This window comes from Micrasema longulum, unplaced genomic scaffold, assembly GCF_059751315.1.
Source record: "Micrasema longulum isolate JH-2025_06_02 unplaced genomic scaffold, ASM5975131v1 h1tg001135l, whole genome shotgun sequence".
In the NCBI taxonomy this organism is placed as follows: Eukaryota; Metazoa; Arthropoda; class Insecta; order Trichoptera; family Brachycentridae; genus Micrasema; species Micrasema longulum.
This window is the reverse complement of record NW_028278323.1, coordinates 525,938-539,898: the sequence shown is the minus strand read 5'-3', so window position 1 is coordinate 539,898 and position 13,961 is coordinate 525,938. Positions and strand designations below refer to the sequence as shown.

Genomic DNA, 13,961 nt, shown 5'->3' with positions numbered 1-13,961 from the left:
AGATATAAGTCATAACAAGGAAGACAGAGACGCTGTTCTGCTGCGGGTGTCGTCTAAAACACATTTAGTCTTCAGTCGGTTGACGACAATGATGAGGGACGCACGCGCGTAACATAAGCCATCTCCCATCTCCCATCCACCATCAAAGATGTTACTACATTATCTCTGTTTAAATCATGTCTGAAGAAACATCTCCTTTATCTTCCTTAATCTCTCCTCCTTTCCTTTTTCCTCTTTCTGCTTTTTTCCTATTTCCCATTGAGTAATAGTTTTGATTTAAGGTAATTTATAAACGAATACGTTTATTTCTATTTTTATATATTTTAACTTTTTAATCTTTTTTTTTTCTTCTATTGAATATGTTCTGTAACTTGAATTATAAAAATAAAACTTTTATTTTATTGGTTGGTTGGAAGAAATTGCCATTTGGCAATAAGCCCGCCAATGTACAAATAACATTATGTACAAAAAGTTAAATAAATAAATAAGCGGCGCATTAGTGATTTTTTATTTATTTTGCTATAACAGGGTTAAATTATATGTTTATTCGCATAAATTATGGAAAAGGAATTATTAAACAGTATGTCTCCATGTTTTTCATTTTTTTTAATGTCTGAATTTTTGAATATTGCGTCTTTTACTAGTGGTAACACGACGTTGCATCACCGCGCGCAAAGGGATTATTTACCACAGTCTTTTAAGAGTTAATATGCTTAGAAAATGTTCATATGAATGGTTATTTCTCAAACTGAACGGTTTAGGTGGGTAGGAAAAAATTGGACTTATTTGTAAAAAAAAAATATTGGGGAAAACAACAAATGTTATATAAAAAATAATTTTGTCAATTTTACCATGACCAGTTTTAAAGATACCGCAAGATTTTTCAAGTGCTGTCGGTACTTTCTGCAAATTGAGAAATACCGTTTTTGAGATCTACACCATTTTCAGAAGGTGGTTATTACAGTGTTATCGTATGAAAGCGGTCTGGCTGTTTTGAGCAGAACATAGAATTGACCTTACTGCACCCGATAACATTAATATCCCATAGCAGCATAATCCCCCAGTCTACACACGCGCGTTTTCAGAAATTATCAAGCAGCCAGTGGGCCACATGGTGACGGTATCTACCTACTGTCTACAAAAGCTTCTCTTCGGACATCTAATCTATCTACCTTTGTTAATCATGGAGTTGATACAGTGCTTTATTTATTTAGTTTTTTATTGCTTACTTCTTGGCATGAACACTTGACAAACTATGCTCTATTTTTTGTAAATTTATTGATATCATTTTAACTTTGCTGAAATTCCACTCGTCCATGCGCTTTGTAGCTGCACAATGATTGGTTATCTAGCTTTCATATGTCAACTTTAAAATACCTAAATTTTGTAAATGGGGTCTAGAATTTCAATCGTCTATGCGCTTAGTAGCTGCAAGACGTGTTGTAATCTTACTCCATTTTATTATGCATATTATTTTATTTTTTTAGTATCATTAATACACTGAATTTATTTGTCAATTTTTTAAATGTGTAAATGGGGGCTAAATCCCTAACTATATATGCGCTCTGTAGCTGCGCAAGATATCCTGTAATCTAGCTCCTATCTGTTACAATGTTTTATTGATCTTAATTGAAAACAAGGAACTAGAATCCCAACCGTCCATGCGCTCTGTAGTTGCAAGACGTACTGGGATATTTATTAATTGTACAGCGCCCTTGAGATGACTTTCACAAAAATGGCGCTATATAAATTATCCAACTACATATATATATATATATATATATGTATCCCATTTTTTGTGAATTGTGCTGCTTTATTCATTACTATGTTCAATTGTACTTCTAATACTTGTTTTTTTTTTTATTTTACCAAAAACAAACAAAAAAAATCATACTTCAGGAGGTAATCATTAAAAATGGTCTTGTCCACTTGGCAGGACATGACCATTTTTGATGATTACACTTTTGCACCAGCTATAATTATTTGTAGCATTATTTTGGTTTGTTTGTAAATACCTATTGTTTTTTTGGTTCAAATGGCTGTTGTTTTCTTTAAATAAATATTGCGACGGGGTGGATAGGCAATTAAGACATATTATGAAAAAATAAGCGCTGTTTTTTTCTCTCCCCAAATACCAAAAACGTAATTTCAGAAAACTGTTTGAAAGCAGAGAATATGATATACGTACATCTATAATGTATGTACCTACATCAATACCAATAATTCATGGAGCAAATTATGATTCAACTCAAAAAACGCTATATTATTTTTTAAATTTTCCTCAGGATTAAATAAATAATATTTTGAGTCATAATATAAACTTCTTTTTTTAAAATAAAATGTTATTCATATTTGATCTGTTAAATAACAATAAATTATTTATTGTTTTTCATCAATTTATAAATGACTAAAGGCGGCTCTACACGCTGGCCAAAACGTCGGCCAGTACGCTGGTGCGCGTATTAGCAACAAAATCTCTAAACTGCCGACACGTTCACGAGTCGTTCTCTCTCTCTCTCTCCGATGGTGCTACAGCCCATATCGAGCTTTGGCGTCCTGCAACTTTCGCCTCCAACTCTGTCGGTCCGCAGCCGCCGTCTTCCAATTTACCACCTGGAGAAACTGCGATGCATCCTTTCTCACTTCATCCTCCCATCTCAGCCTGGGTCTTCCCACTAATCTCTTTCCTCCCGGGTGTCCGCTCATTATTGTTTTAGGGACACGTGAGTCGGGCACTCGCTCTACATGTCCGGCCCATCGTAATCTAAGCATCTTCATATGTGCCGAGATGCTCGGGGCCTGGTATATATTGTACAGTTCTTCGTTATACCGAATGAGCCACTGATTATTCTCTATCACTGGTCCGCAGATTCTTCTGAGTACTTTTCGTTCAAAAGTGTCCAGCATTTCAGCCATCTTTACTGTCAGTGTTAACGACTCACACCCAGTACGTATAATTGTTTTATATATGGTTATTTTGGTTTTCGTGTGGATGTTACATGATTTGAACACTAACAGCAAAGAAAATAATGTTTTGCTGGCTGCTGTGATTTTTTTTCTGATTTCTGCTGGATCCTCATTATTCTCAGTTATACTGGAGCCCAGGTAGATAAATTGTTCGACCACTTTGAAGGAGTAGTTATCTTTGTATTGGACACAGCCTCTTGCTCTGTGCGATGGTTTTCTGCTCTGTGTCATCATTTTTGTTTTATCAACATTGATTTGCAGTCTCACATCTCGTGCAGTTGTTTCCAAGGGATCAAAGACCTCTTTGATGGCTGTTATTGATCTCCCGACAATGTTGATATCATCCGCATATCCAACAAGTTGACTACTCTTATAACAAATATTGGAGCTAGTGTCTATCATAGTTCTTCTTATTACATGTTCAAGCACAATATTAAAAAGAGATGGGGCCAGGCCGTCTCCCTGTTTTAATCCCCGGGATACTGCAAATTCTTCCGTTAGTTTTCCGTCCATTTTGACCTGACATCTTGAATCTGACATGATTGACCACTTTGAAGGAGTAGTTATCTTTGTATTGGACACAGCCTCTTGCTCTGTGCGATGGTTTTCTGCTCTGTGTCATCATTTTTGTTTTATCAACACTTATCAAAATAAGTCTAATCAATTTTGGAGGGATTTGAAACTGTAGCATTATTTCGTATGGACATTCTCGATCTATGCTATCATATGCTTGTTTAAAGTCAATGAAAAGTTTATGTATACCAGCTTGGAAACCTGCTTGATACTTTCCCAGTATATTTTCTGCGTATGATTCAATTCTTCGTTTTAATATTGTGGTGAAGATTTTGTATGCTGTGCATAGAAGTGATATGCCTCTACGGTTTTCGCATTTTAATTTTACGAGTCGTTCAGTATCTATAAATATGCGGACGTCAAAAGCGCACAAAAATTCTGTGCGCCCTCACTGGTATTTGTAGCGTACTGGACTCAGATTATACAGGTGGCCAAATACTTGACGTAAAATGGGGTAGAACACCTAAGGGCCTTAAAAAAAAGGCAAATATGTTGCAAACCTACCATTTTTCAAAAACCATAAACTCTTTTATTTTACGGTAAACTTAAATAGTTGCATAATTTGTATCTAACTTTAAATGTAAATCAGTTTTTGAAAAAACTTTTCTAAATTTTTTTTAAGAAACCGCGTCCTTAGATCTTTTATTGTTAAAAAGTTTTTAAAAATCTTGAGAAGTGGCTACTTTCTTAGAATTATGCGAAAGCTTTTTTTTTTCTTAAGTTTTTTAAATACCATGTGGCTCTTTATACCTGATCTTAAAAAAATATCAGTGTCGGAGTAACCGATACACAATTGAGAAATATTATTATTCGATAAAAAGTGAGAATTAAGTCATACTTCCAATTTCCAACGACACGTGTTATTTTTTGTTCTTCAATAACGTACTTAATATTTAACAAATTAAGAAAAAAAAAGTTAACATTTATTCCGAAAAAAAATATTTCAGATGACAGTGGTGAAATCAAATAAAAAAACAGTTGAAAATTATATCTCGGAAACGTTTCACAATTCATTAAACACATTTGCCTTTTTTTCACAGCCCTTGGGGTGTTCTACCCCCTTCATTTTTTTTACGTCTTGTATTTAGCCACCTGTATGGTACAAGTTGTTGGACGCGTTCAGCACAGTTCCGCGACCTTTAATATGTGTTGAAAAACAGACAATAGGCTACACGTTTGCCAATACGTATTTGCCAGCTTACTGGCGAATGTTCTGACCAGCGTGTATAGCCGCCTTAAGATTATTAAAAATGAATCATGAAAGGCTCGTAATAAAATACTTTTATAAAAAAATAAAAACTTACAATCAATACCATGCCCAAACATTATTTGTATGAATTTCCTTATCATGGATTTTCAGTAATGCGTTTTTTTATCAAGGTCTATTTTCCTACTAAAAACAGATGTATTAATAAAAAATACAATAATATAAACAATATTTTGAGTTTGTCCAACAAATTACAACAGAGATGGAGAACATTTTAGAGATGGGAAAATGGAAGTCTGGGCATTCACAGGGCTTATGACCTATCGTTGGCTGTCATTTTCATTAGCCTAGAGGGTGAATTCTAGTCTTTTGTCAACAAAAATTTGGACAAACTCAAAATATTGTTATAAAACCAACTGGTCCAAGAAAAAATTTAAAATAGGAAAATTGTTTTCAGGCGTTGCCTGGTAGCAACCATTGGTTCAGTCGAATGAATCTCATCCACATGATAAAGGTTTTAGCTCTTTTACTTCCCAAAAGTCAACAAATGGAAGAGTTTTTGGATTTTCAAACATAGGCAGAATGGTGAACGTTACAGTGTTTAAAAGCCAATGACAGGTCATTAACCCTGTAAATGCCTCGACTTTCATATTCCCTTCTCAAAAGTGTTTTCCCTGGGATCAGGGATAGAAAAATACTGCTGGGATCCTCAAAAAACAGGGTGGTATCACATTTCATGTGTAATGAGCGAAAGCATGTTTAAGTAGCAAATGCATTACTAAAAAATTGTATTATTTTCTATATGTCAGATTGTCGAAGAAAACAAAATGGACACTTCGTTAGTGTTGCTAGGGTAGAAAAGTTTTTTACCCTTCTTTGCTCATCTAATGAGAGAACTAATGAATATCGGACCTCGGATTAAACAACGCCGTGGTGGACATTTGGCCGACATTATCATTAAAACATCAAATATTATTTTACATAATATAAAAATATCCGTTTTATAAAAAATAAAATTTGTTTTATATTTCAAGTTCAAAGTCCATTTATTCAATTACTCTTTTTAAATGACCCTTTATTTATCTACTCTGTTGTGTCAATCAATGTTTCCGTGTGCACAATAAAATTTTAGAGAAATTAACAAATTGCTTTTTTTTACCTTACACTTGTGTTATGATTATATTTTTCGCATTTGGCAACATTACACGGCAAAGGGGGGACAAAGTGGGGGGATTTTTGGACACAGTCCGATGTGTTCAAATATGATTCTGCGCTTCTTCTGAATTTTTCTTAATTCTATGATCACAGCATTGAAAATATAGCAACATAAAATAACATTAAAAAGATATTGTTGAATTCTAATAAAAATAACATCATTTTACGCTTTTAAAAGAACGGCGTTTTAAAATGACAAAATCGTATGATTTCCTTACATTTTATCAGACTACAGCCTTAATCGGGCGGTTATTTTACTAACGCCGGGATAAATATGCAGATTGTGTTGGGAAAACACGATTCGGACAGTTATCAAAAGGATCGCACGGTGAATATGATTTTTTATATACCCAGCATTGCGTCGCCCGGCGTGGGTATATATTGGCCCAACAGCACGAGCTTGCTTTCACTCTCCGGATCTCAAGCCGCGAGCCTCGACCCGCCATTACGTATTTCGGATGACATAACACCGATTTAACCTAAAAAACATTATGCAATAAAAAAGCATATCACACAATTAACGAACTGGCTGCGTCACAGTCATCTTCGACAGCCTAACATTTTTGAATCGAGTGATTTTGTCTGTGTAACAAAATAGAACGCGCGCGCTTGCAATTTTCAAATTGTGACCGGATTTTGAGGCGCTAGCAGTTTTTGCCATTTTTCACATCGCTGTGATACGTGAAAATTTTGCTGGGCTTTTGGTGTCAAAATATTATTTCTTCCATTACAATGTTTCGTTTCATGTTATGGGTTGTGTTGTGTGGTGCCGTGGCATCCTTGGCGTCAGAGACTAAAAATGGACTTTTTGACCCCACACGTAAGTTAACTCTTTTCAATAACTTATTTCATAAAACTTTTGGTAATTGAAATATTATTTCAATATTAATTTGTTACAATAGAGAGGGAAAACTTTTTCGAGAAGGCAATAAAAGTCTACGCATTTACAAGGCTTTTAAGGGCATTTACGCCGGATGAATCTCACCCACATTATAAAAGTTTCACCTCTTTTACCCCACAAAAGTCAACAGATGCAAGAGTTGGAAGGCAGAATCGTGACTTATTACACAGTGTGTAAAGTGGCCACTTAAACCAGCTAGTAATAGGTCATAAGCCCTGTGAATGCCTAGACTTCCATATTCCCTCCTCAAATTGTTTCCCGTTTCTTTTGCAACAAATTTAGATCCAAATAACTCCCTGGGGAGGAAATCCAGGATGTCTACAAACATTTTAACATACTCAAAACATTGTTGAAATACTATTTGCTACATATAAATAAAATTTATGGTGCATTATTATAAACGTAATTCATGGGAACAAACACTGATACAAAATTTTTAAAAAATCATTTGTTACAACTTAAACAAATTTTAAGAACCAATTATTCTTAAAACTTCTTAATAATAATAATTGAGTACCTAGCATTCTCATATTTTAATTTTTAAATAATATTTGTAAACTTGTAAATTTTCTATAACCTCTGACTAATGTAAAAGCCCTTTGGGCGTTAAAAATAAATATAAACGCTTATATGATCTCGTTTTAAACCTATTTACGTTTGTAGGTACACATATTTTTTAATGTATTTTATCGACAACGATCTCTTTTTTTCTATTTAGTAACTTCTAGAACTATAGCCAGTAGCCTTCTTGCCAGTCTGCAAGCATTTGGACATACTCAAAACATTGTTGACTTCCAGAACTAACTATCACAATGTATTAGCCTACCCCTAGACTCCTAACCCTAGACCCCTTGAGATATCAAACAAAACATTATGAACCCGAACGAATAAAACACGATTTTTTTTCTTTTGGTAACATCGAATATGAAGATAAGATATTTTATAATATTTGATTCTGGACTTAAAAGTTTTTTTTTTATCAATTACTAGTTATTGTTCGCGTTTGATCTCATTTTTCACTTGCAATATAATTCTTTGAATTTTCTCTACGTTTGATTTTATTTTTTTAGTTTCCTTTTTATGCTTACTATTTTTATAGCTATGCAATTTTTTTTTTTGCATTAATTTTTTTCATTTTGTATGTTCATAGTATTATGTAAAAGGCAATTTATGCCGTTTATGTAAAATATCAAAAAAATATCTGTACCTCAGAGGCAGAGGGATGCAAATCCAAACGTCAATTGTTGAACAATGGCCTAAATAATTTACTTTCTCTAAGTGATTTCTAATAATTCAGAACATTAATTTGTAGTTTCAGTTTCTTAATACATTTGTTATTTCATTATAAGGCTTTTTTTTAAATCAATGGATACGAAAATCGAAATGTTATTTCATCGAATTCTGGATTTGCATCCGTCTGCCTTTGAGGTACAGATATATATCCTTATTTTAAAATCGAATGCTATTTTTTTCCTTTTAAACTCATTTTTTTCTCAGTACGTGCTAAAATTGGTATCTATTAAATAAATAATTATAAACTTACCTACAAAATAAGTTAATTTCTTCTGATCGTGCATGAAGTCTTTATTTTGTGATTTCCGTGAAAAATAAATTATAGAATCGCCCAAAAACTAATCTGATTACAAGTTAAAAATGCTTGGAATCAAATTTTATGCTTTGAATCTGAGTAAAAAGTATTATTTACACTTTATAGACAATTTGTCAGTCAAAATAACTGCATTTATTTATAAAAACGTTTTGCTGGTGTTAATCGCAATGAGGAAGTTCAGTGCAATGGAAAATTGGATACAAAAAATGTTTTCTTACGCGCAGTAAAAATGAGGGGATTAAATCGTATGGCAAAATTTCTCGAAGGGTTGGTAGGTTGAATGTTTGCCATTTGGAAACAGCTGAACGCGGGTTAACTAAGGATAAGCTGGGTTAAGTTTTGTTTGAGTTAAAAATTAAGTTAAGTAAAAAAACCTTTTTTATATTATTTAACTCAACCTCACCTAACCTAACTTTACATAACCAAATTAATTTTAACATGATACAATTATTATTATTGTGTTAAAATTAAAGAGGCTAAGCGACGTTTAGCCCTTTCGTTAAACGTTCCTTTCTACGTTTTGACTAAGCGTTCGTTAGTCATTCAATTGAATGTCGGCATAGCCGCCCAATTGAGTGGGCGATTGAACTATTTGGCGGACACATATAATTTTTTTTTAATGGCCTGAAAACGTTGAAAAGACGTTCCGCGTTCTATGGGATATTGGGTTTTGCTCTCTAGGGAGTTGTCAAGATTATTTTTTTTGGAACAGCCTCATCTACAAATATTTGGAAATACTCAAAATATTATTGATTCAATCAATTGGTATAAAAGAAGTATAACAATTAAAAAAACATTTTCTGACTTTGCCTAGTAGGTGAAATAATTCAGCCAAATGAATCTCCCTAGCTCTTCTTCCCAAAAGTCAACAGATAAGAGAATTGTTCAAATGCGGATGTTTAATTATAGGCAGAATTGTGAATGTTACATAGTTTGTAAAGTGCCTCTTAATCCAGCCAAAACCAGGTTATAAGCCTAGATGCCTAGACTTCCAAATATTTTTTTCTTAAAAATATTTTCCCTCTCTGTTGCAGTTAATTTCAATAATATGTTTGCATTTTAATATTACAATATCTACAAAATATGTATGTCTACTGGCTTATTGAGTGGAGACAGGTAAATTATTGGTAGAGAGTAGAATTGTAATATTTCGATATCTTTAAGGTCTTGCAGTGCCCATTTATTAATAATTAGATCAAAGATATAACGAATACAAATATTCTGCAACCGATCTAACTTATCAAGTAATTCAGAAATATCTTTATATACCTATAGGTACCAATGTATCTCAGTCTAGGCTCAACTTGAACAGGCGTAATCTGCCTGTCGAAAAGTAATTACATTTTTTACGAGTAAAACTTTTAACCATGTTTTTTTTATCAGAAATGCCTTAGAAAGTAATTATTTTAATTAATATTCATTGACTTTTTTTTAATGGCGCGATTTATAAAGGATAGGGTTTTAAAAATTATAATTTCCTTACTCTTCGTCAAACTGGAGCCTTACATTTTTGAACAATATCAAAAGTATAGGGTAAATATATCGAGGATCAAAATTTGAGTGCATGCGTTCATAATATGGACAGCTACTATGAATGTTATGCGATATTCTCGTATGCTGCAACGCTTTCTAAGAAAGAAATTTTGATCGAAAATGCATTAATTTGTGTACATAATGTTAACATTTCCTTCAAAATACATATGTACAAATACAAGAAATCCCCTTTCAACTAACACGCGTGTTGATTTTTGCCAGGTACAAAAGCACAATTAATAATTTTTCTTCTTCACGTGTCATGTCGGGTTCCCCTGACATTGACGACTCATTTAAACATAAAAAAAAATTAATATGCAATATCGGGTTGCGAATAAGGAAATGATTATAATGTGTACTGTAAATTTAATATTTAATTATATACAAAACTTATCTCGTTGTCTGTTCGTTTAACGTTGACCATATCGCACCTTTAGGACGAAAACGGCTCAACTCAAAAAATCAACTTTTTGGGAAATTGTAAAAGAAGAACCCAAATTGTGACACGTTCGTATTCTTTCGTCGATCGTTTCGTATTTTTCGAAGTTAGCACGAAATTTTTAGTTAAAAATTATACCGAAGGCTTTTAGATATGAATCTATGAAACAAAGCGTAATATAAATTATTATAAGTTTAAAGAAGACGTTTATTTAACTAGTCAATATTAGATTGAAAAAAAACAAATGAACGCACTTTGATAAATAAGATAATGACATAACTTTTATTAGGTCACCCAAACATGTTATTATTTATTCACGAAATGAAATAATCGTAAATACCCAAGTCACTTAAATTATCGGTAAGTTGGAAAGAAACCACCACAAAGCTATATTGGTCGTTTTAATATTTCGAAAAATAAAATAAACATGCCATTTGGATTATAATAAAATCGACTCAACCGGCTTTTGGTCACTATATTTTTGTCTGCGTTGCTTCCTGAAGGATATACATGGTTTTTCAGGGCCAGACCGCGAAACTTCGGAGGAACATTCCTCATGCTCGAAAAAAAAAAACGAAGCTAGAAAAACGCGACGTGTTTGGCCGTAGTCGTTATGACGTCAAGATTCGTGATAATGTTCTAAACAGATTTCAATGACCGGGAACAAATAAACATGAGTCGTGACGTATAAGGGGCGTGGCCAATGGAATAACCGTTTTTTGCGGGAATTCAAAATTACAAATTAAAAATATTTTTAATGTTACTAATAAGCAAAAATTTTTTTTACTGATCTGTATTTCATGGACCTTTACTTCTTTGAAAATGTTTTGAAAAAAGTGATATTTCCTTATTATACTGGAGAGAGATCTCAAGCACTGTTTTACACACCCAGAAGCCGTTCAAATGCAAGTCAGAATTCACCCATTAATAGAGCAATTCGCTTGCTGAATTCGGTTTTTGCGGATAATATGGATCTATTTGTCTGTACATATCGGCAGTTTAACAGCTATCTGCATTTCGCTTTACGTAATGGTTTAAACAGCCCGTAAAATGCAGACTACAATTTGTCAAACAAATAAATAAATATAAAACAACAGGATAAAAATTACAAATTAGGACAATAAGTGTATAAACAGTAATGTAAGAATATGTGTAAATATGTATAATATTAGAATATCATTATTCACAGTACTTAATAAATAAATAAAAACACACAAAAAATTTCAAGGAAGAAGTCTATATACGATTTCATAAAATTTGTTGTGATGACAGTGTCGTAAGCCACTTGTGCAACTGATGATTCTGCATGTAGTCATATCATTACATGACTTGGGTATTACTGACTAGTACACATTTCTGAAAATAATCTACCAATTCCATTATACAATACTGTACTAATCTTTACTTACCTGCCTGCACCTGTATATTGCGATCGGTTTTTTTAAATTAACTTTTTTTAAATGAAATTGACAAAAATAATTGCGCTTTGGCGGACTTATTGCTTAAAGCAATATCTTCCAGCGAATCAAAAAACAGACTTGACAATAAAGAAATCGCCAAAATTTGTACCTTTTTAATTTTCTTTTAAATATATAAAAATATTGTTATTTATTTCTGAATTACAGCTGTTTTTTTAGTGGACTGATATAAGCATATATGTACATTTGAACTTGGAGTGTCACCTGCAAAAAAGGGACAGAAAAACCATGTTCAAATACCTATTTATAAAATTTTTACATTACCGTATTTTTGCTTAAAATTTAAATTTATTATAACAGCCTTGCAACAAATATTTGCACATAAACAAAGTTTTGCCGGTAAAAACTGGTATTAAAAGAAGTATAAAAATGTAAATGAATTTTCAGCCGTTGCCTTGCAGGAAAAATAATCCAGCCAGATAAATCTTACCTACGTTAATGAAGGCTTCAGTTATTTTAATTACCAAAAGTCAAAAGAGTAAATGCGGATGTTGTAACGTAAGAATAATGGTCAATATTTATCAGTTTGTTAAGTGACCAACGTGAAATAACAAGTCATAAGCCCTGTAAATGCCTAGACTTTCATATTCCCCTCTCAAAAATGTTTTCCCTCTGTTGCAAAAAAAATACATTTGAACAACTCCCTAGGGAGGAAATCCAGCCAGTCTGCAAGCATTTGGACATACTCAAAACATTGTTGATATTTCTTTCGCTGATTTTTTTTACAAAGATCGTTAGGGACTTAATTTCTAATCAACTGTCAAGGATCGAAGATCACCGACAGTTGACTAGAAGCATTTTTAATTTACATACAAACAACTTTAGCTGGATAATTTAAAAAGCCGACGAACCGGGTTGTGGCCTCGTGGTAGCGTTCCGGATTTAACATATTAATAGGGTATTTTCACAAATCGGGAATAACATTGAGAATATATTCTTATGATATAACTATTATAAGAGATAACTTATATAGCGCCATTTCTATAATATAATACCTCAAGGGTGCTTTACAAAGTGATTCTATAAATGAATTAAAAATAATTTAAAAATAGCTTATTACTCAATTGTACAATCTTTGTTCATAAAAACTGTTCATACGCCAATATATGAAACCCTCTTAAAATAGAACAATTAATTATTAAAGTAATTCTAATGAAACCCTCAACATTCAATACGGAAAGTCTATTTAAAATATTTGAGGTTCAGTAGAAACTTTTTATAAAAGTAATTCTATTTTACAAATATTATGTTGGTATCTGAGTGACTTATTCATCTCAAATTTTTTATTTTTTCTTCTTTATAAATTTGTACAATGGAAATTATTTTATAAAGAGTGTCTAATGTATGAACCTTAAATATTTTATGTAGGCTTTCCGTATTGAATGTTGAGGGTTTCTTTAAAATTACTTTAATAATTCATCTTTGTACTATTTTAAGGGAGTTTAATATATCGGCATATGCACCACCCCATCCTACAATACAATATTGTAACAAATATTGTACAATTAATTAATAAGCTATTTTCAAATGATTGATTTTTTAAATATTCCTGAAAAATCTTCTTTGTGACGATGATATAAACCTTAAGCTGAGACAACGAATGGTCAAATGTTATATATAGTATGTGTTACTGTACGGTGTAGAGGCGTGGACTCTAAATGCTGACGATAAAAAAATTACCTTAAAGTCAAGTGTAGAGATGATTGTGCAAAATTACAACAAGATTTACATGCATTATCGAGTTACTGTGTTGAAAACAAACTTTATATCAATGTGTCTAAATGTTACAAAATATCTTTCACTCGTAATAAAAATAAAATAAAATATGACTATATGATAAATGAAAATACAATTAGAGAAGTAAACGAAATACGTGACTTGGGAATTATTTTGGACTCAAACTTAAATTACAATAGTCATATATAAACTATAATTAACAAGGCATACAAAATGACTGGATTTATCATGCGGCTGTGTAAATCTTTTAAGAATTTAGGTTCATTTATATTGCTTTACATAACATACGTACGCCCCCATCT

General features: G+C 32.4%; 1 protein-coding gene across 1 annotated transcript in view; it reads left to right on the top strand.

Annotated features, from left to right (window-relative positions):
- Positions 1-6,370: 6,370 nt before the first annotated feature.
- LOC148276873 (protein takeout-like) overlaps positions 6,371-13,961 on the top strand; it is a 62,489-nt gene continuing 54,898 nt past the window's right edge. The window contains exon 1 of the mRNA XM_088233640.1: positions 6,371-6,782. Within this exon, the coding sequence (XP_088089766.1) occupies positions 6,695-6,782 (88 nt within the window). The 5' untranslated portion in view covers positions 6,371-6,694. The remainder of the gene's footprint in view (positions 6,783-13,961) is intronic.